Source organism: Tursiops truncatus, chromosome 3, assembly GCF_011762595.2.
Source record: "Tursiops truncatus isolate mTurTru1 chromosome 3, mTurTru1.mat.Y, whole genome shotgun sequence".
Lineage (NCBI taxonomy): Eukaryota > Metazoa > Chordata > Mammalia > Artiodactyla > Delphinidae > Tursiops > Tursiops truncatus.
Window position 1 is genome coordinate 72,161,619 of NC_047036.1, and position 27,378 is coordinate 72,188,996.

The 27,378-nt window shown below is 35.5% G+C and overlaps 1 protein-coding gene across 1 annotated transcript in view; it reads left to right on the plus strand.

The window, feature by feature from the left end:
* ADGRV1 (adhesion G protein-coupled receptor V1) overlaps window positions 1-27,378 on the plus strand; it is a 564,070-nt gene that overhangs the window by 34,006 nt on the left and 502,686 nt on the right. Inside the window, exons 2-11 of the mRNA XM_073801943.1 lie at window positions 2,593-2,777; window positions 5,008-5,157; window positions 6,247-6,342; window positions 9,084-9,188; window positions 10,609-10,722; window positions 13,003-13,568; window positions 13,940-14,210; window positions 14,580-14,909; window positions 21,341-21,517; window positions 23,713-23,936. Coding sequence (XP_073658044.1) covers window positions 2,593-2,777; window positions 5,008-5,157; window positions 6,247-6,342; window positions 9,084-9,188; window positions 10,609-10,722; window positions 13,003-13,568; window positions 13,940-14,210; window positions 14,580-14,909; window positions 21,341-21,517; window positions 23,713-23,936 — 2,218 coding nt within the window. The remainder of the gene's footprint in view (window positions 1-2,592; window positions 2,778-5,007; window positions 5,158-6,246; window positions 6,343-9,083; window positions 9,189-10,608; window positions 10,723-13,002; window positions 13,569-13,939; window positions 14,211-14,579; window positions 14,910-21,340; window positions 21,518-23,712; window positions 23,937-27,378) is intronic.

A 27,378-nucleotide genomic window follows, 5' to 3' on the forward strand; every position in this document is an offset into this window, starting at 1 on the left:
AGTACATAGAACAACACTATATAAGCATCTGCTGTTATGATTTCGTTCTATAGGTCATGACATCTTTTCTTCAGGATATATGGAATCATAAAATGCTATATAGTAATATGTAGAAAAATATATGAGGACGTCTGCAGTAAGTTCAAGCGTATTGCATTGAAAAATTCAGTAATTAACTTAAAGCTACAAATGTGATCTATTTCATGTCTCCTCCAAGACACATCCCTCATAATTTCTCACACTCTTGGATAATGTATTTCAAAGGGTGTCTCAAGGATCAGTTGTATTAGAATCGATAGGGCTGTCCGTTAAATGCAGATTCCTGGGCCCCACCCTAAACTCACTGGATCAGAATTTCAGGGTTTGCAAATCAGCATTTTAACAAATGTTGGAGTTGATTGTTATGCATGACAGATTTTGAGAACTTATGTTCCCAGTCATACATGATTTGCCCTTCTCATGCTATAACTCAGTCTCACTTTTTCTTACTTAGAACTTCAGGTGTCATCTTATTTCTCTCAACTCATGGTTCTATTACATCTCATGTTCAAGGATTTGAGATTTTTCTTTCAAAATTGCAACAGACCAAAGTTGTCTTTTTCTTACACATCCAAGGCCTGGGTTGCTACCTCCTCACCCCTCCATTCTGTATTCTCTTTCTTGGCCCTAGTTTCTTTCTTTCCCACTATTTGTCATAAGTGAGATGTAAAATCATCCTGGCTTTAGAATTCCACAAAAGATCTGCAATTGTCTCTGGTTTAGCCCAGAGCTCCCAGTTTCCCACCTTACCTAGGCTTTCCTGTTTTCCTTCTCTTTCATCTTTTTTCTTTCCTGCTCTCTCAGTACACACTCTTGGCTTAGAAGTCGAGGAAGAGTTTGCAGTTGGTGAGGGTGAACTATTTTATTTCTTCTCCCAGGTCCCTTAGCCCCATGGCAGCTTTCTAAGAGAGAAGGCACAGGTGTAAAAAATGCCTCAGTGCTCCAGAATCTCTGTCCCTGTTGGTCTACGTCTGTTTCCTGGACTCTATCTGAACTCTGCATCCCTGTCTATGGATTTTGCAGCCATAAACATGTGAGACATCATTAGGCAATCCCAGACTGCACTGTTTGAATATACTCGACTGAGAAAATTGCATTTTAACCCTAAAATATATCAAGGGCTGGTTTATGTGGTAGTTCCTAAATAGAAAGCTATGTTTCGCCATGTGGAAATGCCAGATACATGAGAATTTTATTACTTCTTGACCAAGGTAAAGATTAATAGGAAGCATTTTGGCTCATAGAGTACATAATGCAACTCTTCTTTAAAACGCATGAACTTGTTATGTTCGTGTGACTGATCACATAATCCTTTGGAATCTTAATGATCCGTGAGATAAATTGTTCACATTTTTAGAGGTACATCTACATTACAAAATAGCAGCTCTTTCGAGAGGCCACTGCACTGTTAGGCTTTTGAAAACTTGAATTACACAGTGTTAAAAGTAGGAACAATATTGATGACTCATAAACACACACATTGTACTAAGAAAACTATAAGAGTTATGGAAAAGAAAAACACTTTGCCAAATTTCCTTAGTTTTAAAGCAACGTGGACATTTTCTAAGAAGTGATATTAGTATTTTAGCCAGGAAAATGGGAGAAATTTAAGTCCTGGAAATTTGTGTGTTCTTTGAAAGGATTAGCATTTCCTTGCAATAACTAAAAAATTAAAAAACATTCTCAAGACAAAACTATGGGAAAAGTAGATATAAACAAGATATAAACTTTTAGCTTCAGCTGCTTTATGTAACAGTTCCAAAAGTTTGCTCATATTTGTATAATCATCAAATAAATAATGTCCCATTAAGATTATCAATCCATTTGGTAATTTTTAGTTTTGACTTGTATTTTACGGTTTGATTTGGGAGAAGATGGGCTTTAACTCAACTTTCATGTTGTTGCTTAGGTTTTACTTAGAATAAATTGGAGGGACTTTTTTTTTAAGATTATTCTTTTTTAAATTAATTAATTTGTTTTTATTTTTGGCTGTGTTGGGTCTGTGTTGCTGCACGCGGGCTTTCTCTAGTTGCGGCGAGCGGGGCCACACTTTGTTGCGGTGTGCGGGCTTCTCATTGTCGTGGCTTCTCTTGTTGCAGAGTACGGGCTCTAGAGCGCAGGCTCAGTAGTTGTGGCACACGGGCTTAGTTGCTCCGTGGCATGTGGAATCTTCCCGGACCAAGGCTTGAACCCAGCTCCCCTGCGTTGGCAGGTGGATTCTTAACCACTGCGCCACCAGGGAAGCCCTGGAGGGACAAATTTTTTTAATAAACTAAATTTAATAGATAAGTTTAAGGCAAGTTATAACTATTATGTTAATATGTAAATTAAAGAACAAAAAGTACTTATGGATAGTAAACAGTACCGAAGAGGGTTGTGATTTTTGACTTATTTCTGTGATCACACATCTGCATTGGGTGGCTTAATATTTGATGGATTTTTATGTCTTAGTTGCTTACTAACTCTTCACTCTTATCTGTAGGTAATGCAACGTAATGAAAATATATTGGATATATTTTGTGAACGAAATCTTTTTTTGTTTTTTCCCTGTAGGGATGCCCTCTGCATCTTTATTAGTAAATCTTCTTTCAGCTTTATTCATCCCTTTTGTGTTTGGAGAAACAGAAGTAAGGTTTGCCGGACAAACAGAATTTGTAGTTAATGAAACAAGTACAACAGTTATTCGTCTTGTCATTGAAAGGATAGGAGACCCAGCAAATGTCACTGCAATTGTATCGGTAAGAAATGACAATAGTTCTGTTTTTACAGAAGTAGATAGGAAATGTTTTAGTTTCAGTGATAAGAATTTTTTAACTCTTTGAGTAGTTCCATTATGATAAACAATTTGCAGATAAACGATTTATTCCTTTTATATCTGTTAGAGGTTTATAGAGTGCTCTAAGGTAGCATGTGCATTTGACAGTAAAGATACAGTATTTTAAAGATATAGGCTGATTATTTTAAAATGTTCATATGTTTATTTTAAAACAAATAAACCCCCAAGATATGAAGAAGTATTTCTAAGTAAAAGAACATTTTATTTTGAATAACTTGAATTCTCATTATCTCTGCTTGGATTTATTACTTAGTATCAGGTGGCTTAGAGAAAATATATGAAATATTTAAATGTAGAGAAATGGCAAATTAAAAAAACCCTTATGTCAGAGAGCTCCTTTTTTGGGAGAAATTAAGTATATTAAGTAGAAGTTAGATGGAATTTGTTAAACTATTGCTCTATCTTGCACACAGTTTAGTTAGTAGATAGATTATATGTACATATATTTGTGTTTAACCAGAAAATCATGTCATATGACCACTAAGGACATTGATATATTTGAGACCCAAACTACTTGGAATTTTTATTTTAAAAAATAAGTTTTTTTTTTTTTTTTTTCCGGTACGCGGGCCTCTCGCTGTTGTGGCCTCTCCCATTGCGGAGCACAGGCTCCGGATGCGCAGGCTCAGCAGCCATGGCTCATGGGCCCAGCCGCTCCGCGGCATGTGGCATCCTCCTGGACCGGGGCATGAACCCGTGTACCCTGCATCGGCAGGCGGACTTTCAACCAATGCGCCACCAGGGGAGCCCCTCAAAATAAGTTTTTAAACAATAGGTTAAATCGTCACATTGGGACACACTGTAAAAAGACACAAAGAAGAAAAACTATCTATGAAAGAAACACAGTATTATAATTTGGTGCATTGCTTTTAGTTTTTAATTTATGACATGTATATATATTTATTGAATTTATTTTTAGTTTGAGTATATATTATATTTAATAACTTTTTACATATAATTTTGATTGTATCGTAATAATTTTTTCAGGTTGCTCTGTCGTATTCACAACTTTTCTTGATGGTGGGGTCATCATTTCCCAGTCATTTCTCAGCAGTTTTTCATAGAGGTTGCTTCCAATTTTTGCTGTTGTAAATATTGCTCTGATGAAACTGTTTACGTACATATCAATTTTTGTATATTTTGGATTGTTAAATGATTTTTTGGGTTGGATTACTGTGGTTTTACTCTTTATTTGTATCAGTGTCTCTTGATATTTAATACTTTCTAAAGAGACTGTGCCACTTTTTGTGTCACTTTTTATATTAAGGTGTGAGAACAAGTTTTCCAACACCCTTAACAACTTACTTGGATTTTTCAAGTATTTAAAACTAACTTTATTTTGTAAATGAGAACTAGAAATTGACTACAATATCCCTATAGACATCCTTCATTTTTAGTTTATACTAAATGGTTTTTTTTTTTCTAGTAGCTAAGTTACTCATTTTGGGTTCTTTGGCAGAAGAAATCTCATTTGGATTTGCACAAGAAGTTGCTCCATTATAATTTCATAATTATTGCTCCCTTGAGAATCTTAGCAATGCTGATGTTACAGAATGAGGTCTTAAAAAGTTTTGAGGAAAAATTTATAATGACTAATAACTTGGTATGCTAAAAGAATTGGGTCCTTATTGGTGTTGTGGGAGAATATAAATAAAACTTCAGGTTTAAAGTTTTGGAAAGAGTAGTTTCTTTAAAACTGATAGGGAAATAATTGATTTTCCTGATGTATTTTGGCTACTTACACCTCTTCTTTGGGAGAGTTTTAACTACAATTTGTCTTCCCTGTTAGGTTTGCTGTAATCCACTTCACATCAATCAAGAGGCAGAGAAAAAAATTTCACATCATTACTTTCCTTTATAATTATTACTTTTCTGTGAGGAATCTAATGATTCCTTTACCTTCTAGAGCGTAAACAAATGTTTTTATATAGAATCATTTCTTCTTATAATGCTTTTTTTAAGGTGATTTTTTTTGGTTGTTAGATATTCGTTTTGTTTTTCCACATCCTGTTTATAAACATCAGTGTCATTTGATGATTCATGTTTGTTTTGCCTGTTAATTGCTCTAATTAGCATCAATTTTGCTTGTCCTGACACTGTGTTATGTAAGAACCGTGTTTTGCATTTGATAGCTGTATGGAGATGACACCGGTGACTTTTTTGACACATATGCTGCAGCTTTTATACCTGTTGGAGAAACAAATAGGACAGTGTACATAGCAGTATGTGATGATGATTTACCGGAGCCGGATGAAACTTTTATTTTTCACCTAATTTTACAGGTAAGTCCTTTTTACCCCAGTAAGCTTAAACTCATAAAAATCTTACAATGCTTAAAAATCATTTTCTCTAGAGATGAGCCAATTTAAGTGCCTGGCGGTGGTTTTCATAGAAGCCAGAACTGACAGTCTCTTTGGCAATTCCATGGTCTGGTTATTCCTCAGACAATCTTGTTTAGAAGATTCTACAGCTAGTTTTTGGATTAATTCAGCTTATTTAGGAATTGCCATGACAGATGCTCAGGAAAACCTTGTCTTCCCTTTGGCCCTTTTCTCTTTTATCCCTCTTCTGCTACCAGATGCACAAAGAATGACCGTGACTTCTGAGTTCAAAGGAGAAGGGTACAAAAAGCAGGCTTGGCAGTGGGAGGTCCCTGTGCCTTAGAATAAATTTGGAGCGCCCCTGGGAAAAATGCTTGACTAGCCTAAGGTTTAATTGTCCTTTATGGCTGAGGCAGTGATGGCTAACACTGCTCTACTTAATTTTTCTGAAGTGAACTGAGAATTTTTTTGGAATGACTGGGTTGGTGTGATTAAAATTTTTGTGAAAATGGCACTTGAAGCAGTCATGTTTTACTTTTGTAAGACACTCTTTTTTCGTATTTCTTTATGCTGCTATTGAATGTTAATAGAAATGTAGCAAACTCTTCCCATATTTATTAGAAAAATTGCTTTAATATTTTAGCTTTAATTTGGTTCTATGATTTATGGAATAACTAATTCTTAAGTTTCAGTACCTTCTATAGTGTAAGAAAAAATCACATTATGAATAGAATTTCATACTGTTACTTAATTCTCTGTTATATTGGTAATGAAATTAGAATATATTACTAGCCAGTGATTATTTATATTTATAACAATTTATATTTTAATAGTGATTAATGGTTTTCAAAACTCTTTTGAAGAATTCTTGTTTAGAACTTAACCACGTTGACTTAGTTTTAATGTATTTTCTTAATCTGTGCATTAAAAATATACTTGTATTTTTATTCATATTCTGAATGATTACATAAAGACCAAAATCCTTTTAAAATAATCTCTTTTTTCCTCTTATGTTTAATTGCTTAATTTACTTTTGGGCTTTTATTTTAGAAACCTTCAGCAAATGTGAAGCTTGGATGGCCAAGGACTGTTACTGTGACAATATTGTCAAATGACAATGCATTTGGAATTATTTCATTTAATATGGTATGGTTATAATTTTTTTTTTTTTTTCGGTATGCGGGCCTCTCACTGTCGTGGCCTCTCCTGTTGCGGAGCACAGGCTCCGGGCGCGCAGGCTCAGTGGCCATGGCTCACGGGCCCAGCTGCTCCGTGGCATGTGGGATCTTCCTGGACCGGGGCATGAACTCGTGTCCCCTGCATCGCCAGGCAGACTCTCAACCACTGTGCCACCAGGGAAGCCCTATGGTTATAATTTGATGAATCTTGTGGTTGCTTAGATAACCGTCTATTAAATTTTGTGATTACTTTCTATGCTACCTAGAATCATCCTGTCTTTTGATATATAAATAAAATTTGGTCTAACTCCATCTGTATTCCACATTCTGTAGACTGTCCTTTTGTTTTACCTAAGATTTCTGTGAAATGAGGGGACCCCTATGATCGTGGTCATCTCTTGCCCTAATCTCTTTCTGCTGATCATTTCACCTGACTCATTTGTTACCTCCTCTGGTGGTCTCTAACTCACATGTTGTCCTTGTCAGTTTGGTCTGCTATAACAAAATACCATAGACTGGGTGGCTTAAAAACAACAGAAATTTATTACAGTTATGGAGGCTGAGAAGTCCAAGATCGGGGCTTTAGCAGATTTGGTGTTTGGTGCAGGCTGACTTCCTGGTTCATAGACAGCTGTCTTTTTGCTGTGTTGTCATGTGGTGGAAGGGGCAAGAGAGGTCTCTGGGGTCTCTTTTATAAACATACTAATCCCATTCATGAGGGCTCTGCTCTCATGACCTACTCCCCTCCCAAAGGCCCCAAATCCTAATAACATCACTTTGGGGGTTAGGATTGGAACATGAATTTTGGGGGGACACAAACATTCAGTCTGTAGCAGATGTAACACAGTTCCTTGTGCTTGATGTCCCCAACTGGCACTTCAAAAAGCATTGTCTCTTAGCCTCCTCTGAAAGTTTAGAGTGATTCTAGACAAGAAAAATATATTGAAAGAACACTGAAAAAACCTATAGTAAACTTACAATTGAATAGCAGATGTTATAGCTGTTAAATATAGTTATTCTATATTTATTCCCTACCCTGAGATTTTCCTATTAATTACTATTTCTTGAAGGTTAAAACTCCATGTCATCTTCCTCAGTTTTGCTCAACAGTTCATTTTTTTCTCCTTTATCACCAAATTCCTGTGTCCCTGGCCAGTCCTGTGTTCAGAGGGTTTTGTTCTTTAGAAAAAAACACACAACACAGGTCCCCCCCACCTTTGAGAGAAATTGTTTTCAGCTCTGAAATAAAAGAAAATTTATCTCAAGTAAAATTGGATATTGCAAGTAAGTTTTAGTCTACAATAAACTTCCTGGTGTGGAGTCTTTTTGAATCATGTTATTAATTATCATTATTAAAAGGTAATGTGACACTCCCCAGCTTTTTTTTTATTTTCCAATTTAGATTGCTACTTCAGTTGGTGTATTGTATGTCATTTTCTTAGCACCTTGAATTATCTTTGAAACAAGGTGAGCTTTAGATAAATATGATCTTTATAGTTGCAGTATCTTTATTAAAATGGATATGTGAATAATGCCAAGGTAGTAGACGTTTTGTAACTTCCATTATATCAACATTTACAAAAATTAATTAATCAATCGCTTCTATTTGAATGATCTGGAATTTTTAGTTAATTATGAACTAGGCTCCCTTAATTGCTTAATTTTTCTCCCTACTTCTTTTCCTCTACACTCACTCCCAACTTTCATCCCGCACCTCATACTGACTTGTTTAAAGGTTTCTTTCCTTCTTTCTTTTGACATTAAATTAAATATCTTAGCCGCTGGGAGTGAGTCCTAGTCTCTAGCATTTGTCCTAGGTCCCTGAGTGTTGTGATCTCAGAGCTGCCAGGAAGCCTCTGACTAGGCACCTGCCCTGTGTGATTAAAATTAAACTAAGTAACTGTTGAGCTCACAGTCGTTACTACATAGGCTGGCTTTGTTTTCCAGACTGCATGATGATTATATTGATGATGAAGGTAACGATGATGATGATAACAATTATAGCCAACATTTGCTGGGTCCTCACTGTGTGACATGTACTAGGATAGGCACTTAGACGTGCATTATTGACACCTCATCACAACTGTTTGAGACAGGCATTCCTATTCCTGTTGATGGATGGGGATACTGAGACTTAGTGTCACCTGCGGCCTTAGCTAGCGTGTACCTGCCCACTCATCTCTTCTACCCTGCCATGCCAACACTGTGCAACATTTGAAGTCCTGGCTTTTTCTTCCCCTCAGTGATCATGTCCTGAAAAAGTCATTAGCAGATGTCTGTTTTCAGTGGCTAACTGACCAATGAGGAGGGAACAGTGGTTGGGAGCAAGGCTGAACCGTAGTCCCAATGAGCTGCCCTGGCTTGGAGGCACAACTCATTTCTGTGACCTCCTGGGCCCCTGGGAGCATTTGAGTTCATCATCTTTCAATGAGATTATCTTTAAGATTCCTCAGCGGAACAGCTGCTTGTTGCTGGAAGCAGGAAAAGAACCTACGTCTTTTGCCTGACTAGTTTTATGTTCCCTTTATACTATTATTTTAACCTTTTAAGCGTTATTAGCTACAGTTAGTGAATGCTAGGAAACCCCACATTTTTAGAGCACAATGTAGATTGATTTGTCTGTGGAAAATTAGGATTTCTAAGGTAACAGTTTGCATGAGCTCCTGTCTCTGAGTGATCAGCACCTAATGGTCTTTGCTCTTCCAATAGCCTTTCTCAATCACAGTGAGTGAGCCCCCGGGCAGAAATGAAACTGTGCCTCTTACTCTCATCAGAGAAAAAGGAACCTATGGGATGGTCAGTGTGACTTTTGAGGTAAGTTTACTCTGAAATCATTTTAAATGGTAACGCTTCAGAGTTCATACCAGATGGCTGTACTTTTAAAATCAAGGTCCTTTGTATAATAAGCATGACTCTTAATGAAAATAAAATAAAAGTAAATACTTTGATCATCTGATAAATTTCATGTTTAATATAAAACTGTTTTCCTTGCTTCTTGGATATACTGTGCTTATGTGAAACACAACATATCATTTTAGATTACAGGATAATAATAAACCACAAATTGAACAATAATGTTAATTCTATAAAATTCATAGAACGTTTATGATAAATCTTTTCAAGGATATAAAATTTTAAAATGCTCATGGGTTCCTTAGGCTTATATAAAATTATTTAATATGTAGTCTTCCCCCATATACATTCCCCATTTTAAAAAATATACTTAATGGATGGTGTTAACAGCAGTTGTACTCCAGAATTTGGAAGAAAATTGGCTGTAGAAATGATGAGGCATCATAGTGTTTTCACTATGTTTTCACTATGTGTTTTCAACTCTCTATGGATGTCTGAAGTTATTTTATTAGCTCTTGAGCCTTCTGTTATGTTGAAATAATTACAGCTAACATTTGTGGAGCACTTAATATTGCCGTATACTGTTCTAAGTGCTTTACACTGATTATCGCTGCATGTAAACTGCAACTCTTCCCAGCACTCAATCTCCCTCATGCCCTTTAAAATTTTTTCTCCATAGTACTTACCATCATCGGACACACATTTATTTATCTTCCATTTGTTCCTTTTCATTAAATGTAAGGTCCTGGTGGGTAGAAAGTTTGCCTTGTTCACTGCTGTATCCTTAGTACCTAAAAAAGGGTTAGACACAGAGTACTTAATACTTTTCAAAAGGAATATGATTTTATTAAATATTCATATCTAGCCTGGAAAGTGGACATTATTACGCTCATGTTAAAGATGAGGAAAAAGCTGGACAGAGTTATTAAATACCTTGTCCAAGGTTACACCGCCAGTGGTGGAACTGGTATTTGATTCCGTTACTTAAGAGAGTACACTAATTGTGAATACATTCCGCTCCAGAAAAAGTACTTATAAGTTTTTTGTCAGGTTTAATAGTACGGTTGAGAAAAAAAGAGAAAGCTCTTAGAAACCATGTAGTTTAATGTAATTATAGTCAAGATCTGTAATTATATTACAGGCCTTGACTATCAGTTAGAAGGGCAGACTTAATATAGGTTAGTATCATTCTTCTTCTTATTCTTTTTTTTTTCTTTTTGGTGGAAGTACCAGGATATATTTGTTTATTAAAAATTTTTTTTAAAGTATCATTCCTCTTGCAAAACATTTTTAACTAAATATGTCAGCTGATATCACAATAATGCTTTCTTATTCTTCTGAAATATTTCATGTTTATTGATGGCACTGTGTTTCCTTGCAGGTAGAGGGTGGCCCAAACCCACCTGAAGAAGATTTAAGTCCAGTTAAAGGGAACATCACTGTTCCTCCTGGCAGTGGAACAGTAGTTTATAACTTGACAGTTCTCGATGACGAGGTAGGATGTGTTAAGTGCTTAAAAGGGACAAGGCCTCTCTCTGTGTTACAGACATGTTAGAGAATATTATGTCAAGTATTAAATTATGTTCAGGATTTAAAATTATTCAACATAGTCCTATGTGAAGTTAGTGTATTATGGCCAATTATGCCTTAGCTATAAATATCTCTTTTGAATATATCTTGTTAATATTTATCTTATTTAATTCACATGAAGTTGTGTATCTAAAAGGTGATGAACTTGCATGTAACTGACAACCACACTTAATACAAACATTTAAGCATTTTGTAAACCTTGATGATTGATTTTGCTTGTGATTTCAGTTTTGAGCAGGTACAGTACTGCTTACCCAGCATAAATATTTTACTATAAAAGCAAAGAAAATTTGGTTGCATATGATATTCATTTTTTTTAGATATTTTAAATGTTTACATTCATAGGAAGGCTTTTGTTATTTTTAATTTCACATTGAAGCTACCAAGGATTGAGATACATGACACAGCTAGTTTAACTGGTAAGGAAAGAATGAATTTGAACAATATGTACAAGGATGTCCCCCATGAGCTAACCAAAAGAAAACATGACTTTTAATAAAATAATCTTAGTATTATTATTAGTAGTATTACTTAGTAGTATTATCAGAAAAAAAGGGAATAGCTGGGAATTTATCCCCCTACCTTCCCACAAAAAAAATCATGAAACCAAATCACAAGAGAAGAAAAATGAATTAGAAGACATTATTAGAAAAAAGTATTTCTCTTGAAAAAATGAAATATTAGATAGCATTGATAACTCTTAATTCATCTGGTTGTGAAAGCTAACAAAAACCTTTTGTCTATAGATCCTGGAACATTTAACAGGTTATAATTTGGGGGCAATGATTAATTATACATTTTAATTATAAATTTAAAAGATCATCCTCTGAGGATCTACTATACAGCATGGTGACTATAGTTAATAGTATGGTATTGTATACTTAAAAGTTACTGAGAGTAGGATTTAGGTATTCTCTCCACACACACACACACACACACACACACACACACACACACACAGAGTTAACTATGTAAGGTGATAGATGTGTTAATATCTTGATCTTTGTAATCACAATTTATATGTATATCAAATCATCATGTTGTACCCCTTAAATATATTAGTTATATTTGTTGATTATTCCTCAATAAAGTTGGGGGGAAAAGATCATCAATCAAATCATTACATTTTCTTTTTTGAGATAAATAGCTTTACTTTTTATATTTCTATTGATGGAGGTAAAACTATATATTTTTTCACTTTCAATCATTTATAATGAAGTAAAAACTCAAATAGCACAGTAGAGATAAGTCCTAGGATTTCTGTGTAGTTAAAAAAAAAAAAGTTTTGGGACTTCCCTAGTGATGTAGTGGTTAAGAACCCGCCTGCCAATCCAGGCGTCACGGATTCGAGCCCTGGTCCAGGAAGATCCCACATGCCTCAGAGCAGCTATGCCCATGCGCCACAACTACTGAGCCTGTGCTCTAGAGCCTGTGAGCCACAACTACTGAAGCCCGTGCACGCCTGTAGCCCGTGAACTGCAACTAGAGAAGCCACTGCAATGAGAAGCTTATGCACCGCAATGAAGAGTAGCCCCCGCTCGCCGCAACTAGAGAAAGCCTGCGCACAGCAACAAGGACCCAACACAGCCATAAATGAATAAATTTATTTATTTATTTATTTATTTTAAAAAAGTTTCATTTTAACAGTGTCATCATTTTGCCTAATAGTGACTCTTGTAGCTTGTTCTCTATAGAGACATGATATGTATTTTGAAAATCATGTGATTGGTATCATATGTTTAAATCTTGAGATAGAAACTGTTTAGAGAGAAGCAAGAATAATTTGACATGATTGAAAACTAACAATTTGTATGTGATGTTAATGTAGTTTTCCAGATTCTTATCTATTATCAGACCTTGAATGCTGCTTCTGACCCTACCCACCTGATGAAACTAGTTTTTACTGTCAGATCTTTAGTTATCTAAAGATTGATCAAGGTTGAAAGCCATTATACTGATACTTGCTTACTTGTTCTTATCATTGCTTTATCTAAAATATGTTGTTTACCTTTGGAAAATATTTTAGTAAATAGACACTGAACAACCCTCTTTATCTACTCCCTTCAGGTAAAGATTTTTTTATTTCTATGTAATTGCATTGAAACAGAGGGACTTTTCACACTTTGGTTTTTTTGCAGGTGTTTTGGTTATTGATGTTTTACCACTGTTTATATTTCTCTGACAGGTACCAGAAAATGATGAAATATTTTTGATTCAGCTGAAAAGTGTAGAAGGAGGAGCTGAAATCAACACCTCCAGGAGCTCAGTTGAGATCATCATTAAGAAAAATGACAGTCCTGTGAGATTCGTTCAGAGTGTTTATTTGGTACCTGAGGAAGACCACATACTCACAATTCCAGTGGTTCGTGGAAAAGATGACAAGGGAAATATGATTGGATCTGATGAATATGAAATTTCGATCAATTATGTTGTTATAACTGGGAATTCAACAGCACACGCCCAGCAAAATTTAGACTTCATTGATCTTCAGCCAAACACAACTATTGTTTTTCCACCTTTTATTTATGAATCACACCTGAAATTTCAAATAATTGATGATGCCATACCAGAGATTGCTGAATCATTTCATGTTATGTTACTAAAAGATACCTTACAGGGAGATGCTGTGCTATTAGTCCCTTCTGTTGTACAAGTCACCATTAAGCCAAACGACAAACCTTATGGTGTCCTCTCATTCAGCAGTATCTTGTTTGAAAAGACAGTTATAATTGATGAAGATACAACATCAAGGTAGGGTTTATTTTAAATGTTGTATTGCTACAATTATTTTAATATGTTATTCCAAGATTTAATATTTGTGGTGTTGGACACAGTGCTGAACTGTTAGTGTATGTGTCATTTCCTTGACCATGGTTTCACTGTTTTTTTTCTATTTTGGGAGTGATATTTAAATCACATATTTAAATATGCAAGTTAATTCACATTATGGTAGTTTCCTAGGGCACATCTACATATCTACTCCTTCATATTAAAAACAGTCATTCTTTATGATTTGGATTCTGCTTTTACCAGTGTCTGGTGGCCACCTTGACATTGAAAATGCCCATTTTAAGGGAAATAGAGTGTATTATATGACCATATATATATTTTTTTAATTCTAGATTTGAAGAAATTACAGTGGTTAGAAATGGTGGCACTCATGGGAATATTTCTGTGAACTGGGTATTGACACGGAATAACAGTGATCCTTCACCGGTAACAGCAGATATCAGACCAAGTTCTGGAGTTCTCCATTTTGCACAAGGGCAGATGTTGGCATCAATTCCTCTTACTGTGGTTGATGATGATCTTCCAGAAGAGGCAGAAGCTTACCTACTTAAGATTCTCCCTCATACAATACGAGGAGGTGCAGAAGTGAGCGAACCAGCAGAGGTAGATCTCTTATTATGCTTTACTTGTGGGAATATTTCTGTGTCATAGAACAGCTGAAGAACTTGACCACACAAAGCACATTTATGTTTAGTTTGATGTGACAGGAAGAGCACTGGTTTTAGAAATGGTGGTTACTTCCCTTGCTGAAGGTTGTCCCTCTGTAAATAAAAAGTTTGCTCTTAAAAAAATTCCACAAAGTTTTCAAATGTGTTTTTGATTCATCTGTTACTCTATTACCTATGAGAGTAATCATTTTTAGATGTGATACATAAGTAAATATTAAAATTCAAAATAGCCTAGAAAATAAACCGTTTGGTAATCTCAGATGTGAGAATTCTGCACTTTAATATTTTATTCCTTTATCTGCAGCTTTTGTTCTACATTCAGGATAGTGATGATGTTTATGGCCTAATAACATTTTTTCCTATGGAAAACCAGAAGATTGAAAGTAGCCCACGTGAACGATATTTATCCTTGAGTTTTAAAAGACTAGGAGGAACTAAAGGAGATGTGAATATGTTTTATTCTGCACTTTATATTCCTGCTGGAGATGTGGACCCTTTGCGAGCAAAAGATGGCATCTTAAATATATCCAGGAGAAGCAGCCTCATTTTTCCAGAACAAAAAACTCAAGTCACTGTAAAATTACCACTAAGAAATGATGCATTCCTTCAAAATGGGGCCCACTTCCTAGTACAGGTATTTGAATGATTAAAATAATCTCAACTTTGGTTAAACTACAAGTGTGCTTATCTGTGTGAGAGAGTTAACCAGTCATTATTTTGCCTTCATTTATATTTTGGATTCTGTTGCTTACTAGAAGTTATGTAGGGAGTCCAAAGAGAGCCTGTCTGCCCCAACACATATAAGGATGAATAAAACAAGGATTATACTAAAGTCTGTTTTAATCATGTGATAATAAAAGTAGATCAGACATGAAATGTAGGTCAGAATATAATGGATGATGTAATGGAGAAATTCATGAACTGTGAGTGGGGGAGGGCCAGGAGAGAGTGAGCCATTCTTTTGAGTTGATTTAGGAAAATTTGACGTAGGAATATAGTTTGTAGAATAAATATGTTTTTCATGATGGATGCTGCAGGGAAAGCATTCCAGAAATAAAAAAAGCAATATGAGAGAAATTGTGTATATAACTTTAAATAGTATACTAAAAAATCTATTAACTGTAGATAGAATCTATGGACTTCTATCTACTTAGTAAGAAGAAATAAGGGCCCTATATTTCTCCATCTTATCTCTTTTATTTCTTAACTTTTATTAACCAGAGCATATTTTTATTGCCAAAGTTTGAAACATCTGTACTTATTTATGCTACCATGGTTATGTTTTCCATATGGTTGGTATTGGTTGATTTTGAAAATTAGAAAGCAATAAAGGGTGCTTATCAAATTTTGGTTATGTAAATAAATTTAATGCAGAATCAGATAGTGTGAATAGATCAATAAAGAAAGAATGTATGATCTATGTCACCATACATTTTGCTAAGTGGAATATATATGAAATGAAATCTCATATTCCATTAATTTCTTTGAATAGTACTGCATTTAAATTTGTTTCATATTTTCGCCTAGGCTTTGTTTTATACTTTATTATTGCTTTCTCTGGAGTTTCTAATTGCCCCTTTTATTTATTTATTTATTTTTGGCTGCACTGGGTTTTCGTTGCTGCACGCGGGCTTTCTCTGGTTGCGGCGAGTGGGGGCTACTCTTCCTTGCAGTGTGCGGGCTTCTCATTGCGGTAGCTTCTCTTGTTGTGGAGCACGCTCTCTAGGCACACGGGCTTCAGTAGTAGTTGTGGCACGCGGGCTCAGTAGTTGTGGCTCGTGGGCTCTAGAGCGCAGGCTCGGTAGTTGTGGCACACGGGCTTAGTTGCTCTGCGGCATGTGGGATCTTCCCAGACGAGGGCTTGAACCCGTGTCCCCTGCATTGGCAGGCGGATTCGTAACCACTGCACCACCAGGGAAGCCTTGCTCTTTTTTATATGCCATTCTTACCAAATTAGGTCTTCCACCTGTCTTAGATGTGTTGAATGCTGAGTTTAGCTGTACCAACTGCTTTCTTCACTTGCTTCACGCCTGCTACTTGGGACTGTTTTTTTCTGAACTCCTCAGTTTTCTTGATTTCTTGCCTTTTACTTCTTGGATTGTGTTTTAGTTTTTTTTTTTTGCGGTACGCGGGCCTCTCACTGCTGTGGCCTCTCCCGTTGCGGAGCACAGGCCCCGGATGCGCAGGCCCAGCGGCCGTGGCTCATGGGCCCAGCCTCTCCGTGGCACGTGGGATCCTCCCGGGCCGGGGCACGAACCCGTGTCCCCTGCATCGGCAGGCGGACTCTCAACCACTGCGCCACCAGGGAAGCCCTGTGTTTTAGTTTTGTTGAAATATATCTATCCTCAAATACATGTGCAGAAAAAGTATGTGCAAGGTAAACTTTTTGAGTCTTTGAGCACTGAAAGTGAAATTTCATACATTGATAACTGGCTTCGTAGAATTTCTAGATTAAAGTAACTTCTTCTTCAGAACTTGAAAGGTATTGCCTTTTAGCTTCCAGAGTTGCGATTAGAAATTTGAGGGGAAAGAAATCATTTACCTTTAGGTTAACTTGCTCTTTATCTCTGAAAGCTTTTTTTTAAATCTTGGCATTCTGAATTTCTCAGGGCTGTGTCGTACCTTGCTTAGCACTTGGTGGGGTGGGCCCTTTTATTTTGAAGACTTTTGTCTTTTTTTTTGGCTAAGTCACTGCTCACGCTTGTATGGTTTGTGCATTAATTGCGGACTCCTAGTGGAGGTGTCTAGTGAGTGGCCCGTTATGGGGATATATGATTTGTCGGTACGTAGGGATGCCTTTTTGCAATTGGCCTACATGTAGGGAGACCTTTTGTCAGCATTCCAAAAGCTTTGTGGTGGGAGATCTGCTTTTCACCTTTGTTATTATAACTATTATTATTATTCTATTGTGTCTCCTCGAAATGGGGAAATTATGATACGATGCATCCTTCTGTCTATGAGGATAACCCACTTTTATGGAGGACCCTTGAATTCTCTTCTTGGGGTGATGGGTGAACAGAACATGGTGTCATTCACAGTTGTTTCCATTCCCCCTGCAGCTTGTGGAATGCTCTTATGAGGTGACTGGCCAAATGGTGGGGGATCTGGGTCTGTGAAGTGGAGTTGAGCAAGTGGTCAAGCCCATGGCCCTGACCCCATTGAGCAAGAAGTTAAGGCAATTAGAATGCTGCCATCAGAGCACATTTAGAGAGATATTTAGAAAATTTTAAAAAGCTTTAAGTTTGACCTTCTAAAAAACATGTCATAACTTACTTTTTAAAGTTGGTCCTTTTAATATATGGAAATACATACTAATTTCACCAGTTTGCAATTAGGGTAGCATTTCCCAAACTTAGGAATTCTCAGGTGCCTCTGGGAGATTTAAATAACTTGCTGAGAGGAGTGTCAGAGTTTATTGTGGGTTTTTGTGGTTTTTTTTTTTTTTTTTTTGGCATCAGTGCTCTCCTTTGCCTTCTCTGTGGTTGGTGTCCTCTGTATTCAGAGCATTCTTATTAGTAGACATTGTCTTGGTCAGTTCGGGCTGCTATAAAGACTACCACAGACTGGGTGGCTTAAACAACGGACATTTACTTCTCACAGTTCTGGAATCTGGGAAGTCTGAGATCAGAATGCCGGCATGGTGGGGTTTTGGGGAGAGCCCTCTTCCTGGTTTTCAGACTGATGTCTTTGCTTTTTGTCCTCACATGGTGGAGAGAGAGAGAGAGGATGCAAGCTCTTTGGTGTCTCTCCTTATAAGGGCATTGATCTATCATGAGAGATCTACCCTCCTGACCTGATCACCTCTCAAAGGTCCCATCTCCAAATACCATCAAATTGGGCATTAGGGTTTCAACATATGAATTCTGGGTCTGGGGATACAAACATTCAATTCATAGCATATATGTTTAAGGCTTTTGTCCCTAGAACCTCAGTATTCAGTTCTCCCTCTGTCTCCTATCCTGCATAGGTCAAAACTCATATAAGAAACAAATTATTAAAACAAGTGAAATGAAGCAAAGGTTTCACACAGTTGCTTTTGCTTTCATGGAGGCCTGGGCATCCTGGAATTCCTGTAGTAGTTGCAGTGACATGACATGAGTTTGAGAACTGATGATGCAGAAGGATTGATTTTGAGTTGTAGAGAACTTTTCTGTTTTACATTTCTGATATCTTTTTTTACTCTGCCTCAAAACCAGTTTTTACTGTGGATAGAGACCCCGTATATCTATGCCAATATTAGTAACCTTTATATTAAGCTTTCAGTCTCTTGAAAATATCCAGTATCTCTATCCAAGTTGCTGCAGAGAATCCTTTTGTAAACAAAACTTTATTAAGAACCTTCAATTGGTCAGATATTATTCTAACTATTTTATTTCAGCATTCTATATGAATATGACAGAATTTATTTTAGACAACACTTGAAAAGAAAGGAAAAGCTTGAAGAAGCATGTAATATCTGAATTTTGGTGATCCCAGGTTAGAAATCTGTTTGCACCACTAATTCCAGACTCAATTTTTTATCTATCTCTGTATTGAGTTGAAAAACAAAGGTCTTACAGTGCAGACAGTCAATTTAATGCTTTAGGACAAAAGGTCATTATTAGTCACTGACACAATTCCTTAAAGTTCAAAACAGCTGTAGGTTCTGGAAGGCTAGTTGGAATTAGAAGGTTGTGTAGTTTGTATAGTACGTAATGGATGAGCAACTCAAGAATAGGAGGCATCAGACTCTGCATGGAAAGCTGAATGAGGCTGAAGAAAGGAGAATCTGAGACATGAGCTCCTCATTCTTCAGTAAGCCTCTCAGCTAAAATACGTTAGTCTGGGATACCGTTTTTGGCAGGCATGGGGTTACTAATGTGCTGTCTCAGTTGCAAACTGTCTGGAAGCAAAGAACGACTCTTTATGAATGGAGTAGTTTGATTTAGCAGATGCTTAAGGAACCCAGACAAAAAGGCTTAGAGACTAGGAAATAAGCCATGGGAGATTAGCATTTTTCTTTTGATCAGTTCATTCCGTAGCCTTCTATATCTTCTTTATCTATATTTTCCAAAAATACTATATTTAGAATTAATTCTGTAACTGTTTTGATAAATGTAAGTAGAATATGAATTTTCTTCCTTTCTTTTTGAAAAGTTTTGAAGTAAAAATAAATCATTATTTTACTTGATATATTCAACAGTATTATCAGTTTAACTCTTTGTGAATGCATGAGAATGAGAGTGTTCATTCACAAACACGTGCTAACTCACACAAGACCAGTGTATTTTAAAAAGTCTTCACCTCCATCCAATGCACACTTTATATTTATATGCCATTCAAATATATATTTTTAGTTTCTTGTGCTATTTTTAAAGATAACTACATATATATGGGTATGTATATTCTTTTTCTCTAGAAGGAATGACAGTTATACTTACGTGGTTTTAACTATGTATCTTTATGTTTCATTTATTTTATAAAGTAAATGCAGTATCCTAAAGAACCGCATGTTATATATTTTACTTGACTTAGTCCACATACCAGTATTTAGCAAAATTGGTCAGTCTGATTTCTTTTTTTTTCTTTTACCTGAGTGACTATTTACCAGTCATGGAATTTTTGATATTCTTCTCCTGTATATTATTTTCAAAGCAAAGTGTGTTACATTTAAAAAGGCATTCACTTTTACCCTTAAAATATGTATTGTTCATCACAAAATGTGAGCGTATGTGCAGGATCAGTACAGTCCTTGTCCACAGATGTCCACAATATCAACTTAAATCACCAGTCTCTACAGGTGGTTACTTAGTATCATTGTTTCCACATTACAAAGCCTAACAGAGGGCTCTGAAGAGTGAGCAATCCATAATGCCCTGTTAAGTTCACAGTTGCTTTTTAACTTAAAATCTCTATGCTTTTTGCAGTCCTGTAATGATTGTCTATGCCTATACTCATGTGAACACTGTGAGGATTGATAAGTTGGATTTTGAAAAGTTAGAATATTAAGATGTTGAAAGTTTTGATATATCAGGATTCTTATAGAGCTCATTTTGTCTTGTAGGGATAAATCAACAAGTCTATTGTGTAGCTGCTGTACTTAATGTCATGTTGCAGGAAAATACTGAGAAAGACACAGACACACAAGAGGTTTATAGTCCTGTTGGGAAGTAAAAGTCTAGAACACACAAAATGCTGATAAGCAAGCAATATGTGAAGTTTAATGTTAATTTCCACGTTTAGTGAGTGTAGCAGTAGAAGTTCAGGAAGAGGTAGAAGAAAGAGGGCTGGAGAATCCAAGGAAATCTTCATGGGAGAGAGGGATATTTAACTAGTCTTTAAGAGCGAGTACATTTTGACTTGTGAGATGATGGAAGGAGGCCATTCTACATGAGGAGAAACTGTGAAAGTTACTCTGAAGGTCATGTTCATTAATCACAGGGACATTATATGTTATACATGTGTCACATTTCTTTAAACATAAAGACATATTAAGTCACATTTGGAGTTCTGAATGGTCTTCTGATCGTGAATTTTCTCTGGCAGAGAAGGGGAGTGGGTGATTTGATTGGAGGTGTGGGTCAGTGGAAGAGAGGAGGGAAATGTGGGCAACTCGCCAATATTTGGCTTTACATCAAGGTAGTTGGGTATAGGTAACAAGGAGGAAAAGCGGATGGTGATATTGGTGAAAATAGTGGTTAGAGGACATGGAGCAGAGATAGTGATTTCTCTTTGGCACGTTCTATCTGCAAGGTGTCTCTGTGATGTTTATGTCATATTCAGTGGCAGTTGGTTATAAAGATTTGGAATTTGAAGGAGAGATCCAGAGGTTATTATGGAGAGGGTATGGAATTATAAGATAAAGGTCTTAGGAAGAACCCTGGGGAATAATAATAATTGAGGATCAGAAAGAGCTCAAGAAGCCAGTGTGGGAGGTTGAATCAGATGGTGAATGAAAAAGGAAGTTGCCAAGTTATTGGTGGCCTTACCCATGCTTATTTTGTTTTCCCATGCAATTAAGACTTTAACATTTTTCTTAAAAATGTCTTTTCTTTCCATTTTTATGGGTTTTTTTGTTTATTATAGTTGGAAGATCTGGAGTTGGTGAATATAGTTCCCCCAATCCCACCCATAAGTCCTAGATTTGGAAAAATCCGAAATATTTCTTTAGTGGTTACTCCAGACATTGCAAATGGGGAAATTGGCTTTATTAGCAATCTTCCAATCATTTTGCATGAACCAGAAGATTTTGCTGCTGAAGTGGTAAGTAGGCTTTTTCTTATTGATGGGGCCTAATGAGTTTGAGATAATGTAAAGACACTGTTTTTTTGAGGGGGAGGTCGGGTTAGTTTATAGAGTTAACAGATCTTGAAAAGCTTCACCATTTACAGCAAGCCTTCAATATGTAATTTGACATAAGTAACTGATGAATGTGTGATTTTCATCATCTTTTGCCATATTCGATAGAATAAAATTAGAATTAATTGCTCACAGCAAAAGTAGGATATTTTGATGACGCTGCGTTCAGCTAGTGGTATGACATTTGGTAGAGTAATAGCCAAACACAATTTTTTTTTATTGGCCAAGTCATATGTACCACAGGAATCCTTGACCTTTTCTATTTCTGAGCACTCCTCATGCTTGCCTTGGGCAGGATTCAGGTGACGTCCTATACTTGGTGGTGGAGGTGATGGTGGTAAAGTAGTGGATGCCAAATCTTCGGAATTTTTTATATATATATATGTGTGTGTATATATATATACATATATAAAATTTTATTTACATATATATGTAAATTTCTGGATACACACACACGGACACACACAAACATGCTCACATATACAGCACGTCTCCCTGCCTCCCCCCACCCTGGTTGAATTTTCCTGCCATCTATATAGGGACCATACTTGTTTTTGACCTTACCATTCCCTGAGCCACAGTCTGTCCCTAAAACCCTCTCCAAGTCTCTTACACTTAGATTTAGTTTAAACTGGGTTGCAGTTGAGATCAGGAATGTGGAGAGTTGTTTTTGTTATCAAAGCCTCATATCAAAATATGGTGACCACAACTTCCTTTGTTTGTATATTTGATTCTGTGAATTGGCAGAGAAGCTCTATTTTTCAAGATGGTTTTGACTTTTTATATTTTCATAATATTTTAATATTTTTCTTCTAAAAACTAAAAAGTATTCAGTTTTTTCTGAAAGAATGGGTTGTTTTTATTCATTTATCTTACAAAGCTGTACATTTACCATTTCATATTTTTCCCTAGAGGGAAATTAGTTTCTAGGGAAAGTTTTGGGCTCTGTGAAACCTGCATTCTTCCCATCCTGGGAAACAGCAGAAAGAGTGAGAATTTCCCTTTGTTCTCTTTGTCCCCATCTACAGCCTGGCCACGCCCACCCTCTTGGGGTGATTTAAGGGCCCAGTCCTTTCTTACTTTTTTTTGTCTTTTCTAAGAATCTTACTTTGCTTGCTAGTCTACAGACTTGACCGTTGCTAGCCAAATTAGAAGAATGGTTAGTGAGGAAATATCTTCCATGTTTTTCAAGACAGCCTATGTTCAAGGGCAAAGAGCAGAGGATACCTTTTTTAGCCACTTAAAAAGAATAGCATTATATACTATTAAATATTTGTTTACATTCTTTGTTTGAAAAAAACTTCATTATGATCTTCAATGATCCTTTTCTTATACATATTTAAAGTGTGCTGCACTTAAATAAAACTACCGAATACAATTTGTTTCAGAATTATTATAATAGTTTACATTTATTTAGCTCATGCTATGGAGAGACACTTTAATCTTCACCAGGAACTTGCAAAATAGGGAACCACTAGCTTCATTTCACATGTGGAAATTGAGGTCAGAGAGGTTAAGTAACTTGCCCAGGGTAACCCAGAGCCATGGTTTGAGCATCTGATTTTGTTTCTGCTGCATTTGTTGTGTTGGTTAGAAACATTTCTTATTTGTATTATTATTTTCTTATTTTGCCCCTTATCACGTTAGGATGCATTTGACATAACTGTGTACTTCCCAGATTTAGTCACAAAAGCTTATTTTTCAGTTTGTACTGTGATATTAAATTAATTCTTTTTTTCAGAGAACCTCTGATGGAAATTTATTCTTTAGCCATTGTTCTGTGTTTTTCATGGTTCTTTGGCTTTTAAAATGAAGTCTTTTTGTTAAGACAAATCCCAGGTTAGGCGGGTTTTTGGGTGGGGGAAATTTAATAGAGAAGTTTGATTAGCAAAAACTAATATAAAATAGTCAAATCTGAAATTATCATCATACTTAAAGAAAGCTTGTTCAGTTGTGCTTTTAATATCATTTTAATTGTTCACTTCTCTATGCACAATACCTAAACATATTCATATAACAAGTGTATGCACTAACTGAAAAGCTTATGTAATTTGTGAGCATGTATTTCAGAAGAACTTGTTCTGTTTTCTTTTTATAAGGTATGCATTCCCTTACATCGGGATGGAACTGATGGCCAGGCTACTGTCTATTGGAGTTTGAAGCCCTCTGGCTTTAATTCAAAAGCAGTGACCCTGGATGATATAGGACCCTTTAATGGCTCTGTTGTGTTTTTATCTGGGCAAAGTGACACAACAATCAACATTACTGTCAAAGCTGATGACATACCGGAAATGAATGAGACGGTAACACTTTCTCTAGACAGGTAATAACCCATTTAGGTAATGTTTAGTGACATTTATATGTTCACGTTCTCTGAAATAATTTTGTTTCTTGTTTTAATTCTTTTCTTCACATAAAGTAAAAAGAAAAAACTAACTAGATAATGTCATGCTGACCTTCTTCTGACTTTTCTGATGTTTGTTGATGGCTTTTGGTTAGACTGTTACAACATAGTGAACTCTTACCCTGCTATTTATCATGAAGAAACATTACATAGAGAATTTATAGAAGGTATTAGATACATCTTAATCATAGCTAATATGTTGCTATGTTCAAAAAATAGGCAGCAGCAAACCCAAAATGTTAGGTTAGGCAAACATCTCTGCTGGCTTCATTTTCATCAGGGAAGAGGATTAGAGCTTGCTTCAGTGAGTAAAAAGAAAGTGTTAATCTTCATATAATGAAATTTTCTTTTTTACATGGAATTTAACATTAAATAATACTAATTTTCCAGAGAATAAAAAATAATACAAATTTAAGGGGTATTTTTAAGTAATAATAAGGATTTAGTTAACATTTCTCAGTAAGTAATTTATATCAAGAAAATATCACAATCTCTCAAAGAGAAATTTTTTTCAGCGATTCAGAAAATTCCAAAAATAAAAAACTACTGTGCATAATTGATGTTAATTAAAAAAATTGAAACCAAGCTTATCTACTACAGGTCTCTATATTAAAGTTGATACATATTAGAGAAGGTTAATATGTGACTTGAGGGCTTTGCAAAATTTTTATTTTAGAAACAATAAAATTCATAGATGAATCAATACCTGTTATTTTATACTGTTTTAATGAGGACTGAAGTAGTAATAATTATTTTATGTAACCCCTGGTCCTCTCCAAATTTTACTCTCAGTCTGTTGTAGGTTTTTCTATGTTGGTGTATTGTGTAAACACATTTTATAAACCTTATGAGTAGTTGTTTTTATTTTTATGTGGAAGAAAAATTCAGAATATAGGGAACAAATCTGTTGAATGTCTGCTGTTCATTTTGTGTGCTTTCAGTACCACATTGTGTTTTCTTCCTTTTTCTTAACATAAAAATTAAAACAAAACAAAATAGGCAAACAAACCAAAAAAAGCAAAAACCAAATACAACACACACACACACACAAACACACATGCACAGTCTAAATGACTTATGGTTTTAATATATATTTTCCATTAAATCTTAAGGAAAGATATTTCATATGATGAAAAAATTGGTGAAATGTAAACTGAAAATTATTAGTTTTTCACTTGTGTGCTTTTTTTCCTTAAGTTAGATTTGAGTACTTATTAAATCAGTGGACAGTCTTAAAAACAAACTAAAGAAAAATGAACAGCAATTATAAACCAAAGAGGTAGCAATCTATAGGAACTTTGTTAGCTAAGCTGCAAGTTTCTGCTCTGAACTAAATGTCTAAAGAATGATTTAAATTATACCTCTGCAAGTTCATAAGTGACTATTCTTCATATTCTTTCAAAATAGTCATTTTCAACCTTATCATGTAAGTCTTCGAAATTAACTAAATATAATTTTAAAGTATTTTCTCTCTCTTTCCTCTGGGTTAAGGCAGTACACAAGAAAGTATAAACCATGGGGCAGAGAATTTCAGAAATTAATGGTTCCTCTCTTTTCAAGCAGAAGAAATTAGTTCAAATTTATACTAAAATGTTTTAATGCAATTAGTAACTAGTGCATACTTGTATTATCTCAGTTGTGCATGAACAAATTACAATTCAGTGTTCTAAGACATTTAATTAAATAAATGTGACAATCTCCTATTTTATCAAAATCTCCGTCTCAATTTTGCAAATTTTTAACAAAACTAAAATGAAAGAATGAATGAATGCTACTGTGATTACAGTAAGTTACAATAAAATATTGCAACAAAAAATAATTAACATTTTACTGTGATACCATTTACGATTTTCTTTTAATGTCAAATTCAAATGAAAATTCTCTATATTTCAATTAAATAGAGATAAAAGTTACCCTGGTACTGAGTGATTTATGATGCTTCTAATACCATACTAATTAAAAATATTTTGTTGTTTAGTTCTCACCAAATCAGAAACAATATTATTATGCCAATTTATTTCAGAAAAAATTGTAATATATGTAGTATACAACTCCTTATTTATAGTGTTATTTGACTTGAAAAATGAAGCACTAGGACTCTACATTCTGACATGTTTCTCAAGGCTGTTTAAAAATACAGCACATTGGGAATTTGGCAAAGTGTTTAGATTTCCTGATATGAAGTTATATTTAAGTAATATTTGTCATAATTAAAAGATACAGCGATATCTTTTGGCTTCTTGAGTATATTCCTGTGCAAATGATGAAAGATATGTTTTTCTCTGCTGATAGAGTTTTTATATTTTCAAAGAATAACTGGCGTTAGATCTGAGGATGTGGGATTTTATTTTTTTGAAACCTAATTAAAGCTACTAAGTAATTAAAAGTCGGGCTGAATGAAATTTGCTCAGCTGCCGTGGTTTTGTGAGCGTGCACAGTGCTTGGCAGCCTCCAGCGCCTTGGAGCAGGCCTGGAAAGGAATGTCTTCAATGGGTCTTGACGTGCTGGCTGGTCATGGGGTCATCTTGCCTAAGTGGGAACTGCCGAACCTTTTGCTAGCATTTGTGAATAGCAAAGAACCCAGTGTGCAGAGTTCCCTTAAAGTGAATATGACTAGCTTGTGCGGGGGGAGGGAAAAAAGAGAGCTTTCTTTAGCTTTATTTTTACCCTGCCATTCACATTTCTAACAGTATTGGTGAGATTTTGGCAAATAGTGTCTCTGTCTTACCCGCCCCCCCACGCCTCCCCTTCTTTCTGTGTTGACAGGGTAGAAACCGAAAGGTTTGTCGTGTATTTTGGGTAAGTGTGCTAAAGAATGTCTTGTTTTTGGTGATTCAACATTTTGCTTTGCAAGTCAGTGTTTCGGACAAGGCTGCTGTTCTGCATGACCACCAGTCTTGAGAGAGTTTGCTTGTCCACCTGCCTGTGCATGCTTTGTGTGTCCTTTCATCTTCTAATGATAAGCTTATATGAAGAGTTTTTTTTTTTGTATTAAGAGTTTTAAATTATGAATGCATTTAAGATATCTGATAAAATTTTTGAGAATTTATGTAATTTCATGTTTTGAAGAACTTAAAAATTTTAACTTTCCTTATAGTGTACATATAACCAAGAGAACAATTAGTGTCCTTTGCTTGTGAGATTCTTATTTAACATCTTTTATGAATCTTGTGGTTTAACAAAGAATTCAGAAGCAGGGCACTCATCTCTTCCATTGGTTTTTGAGTGCATCTAAGCAATTTCTTGCCTACATTCTCTCAGTTGTCGTATAAAGAACTTTTCAAAATTTTGCCTTTTTCCAAAAGGGTAGCACATTAAAAATAAATTCATTTGTTTAATGCTCAGAACGGATTTTTATATT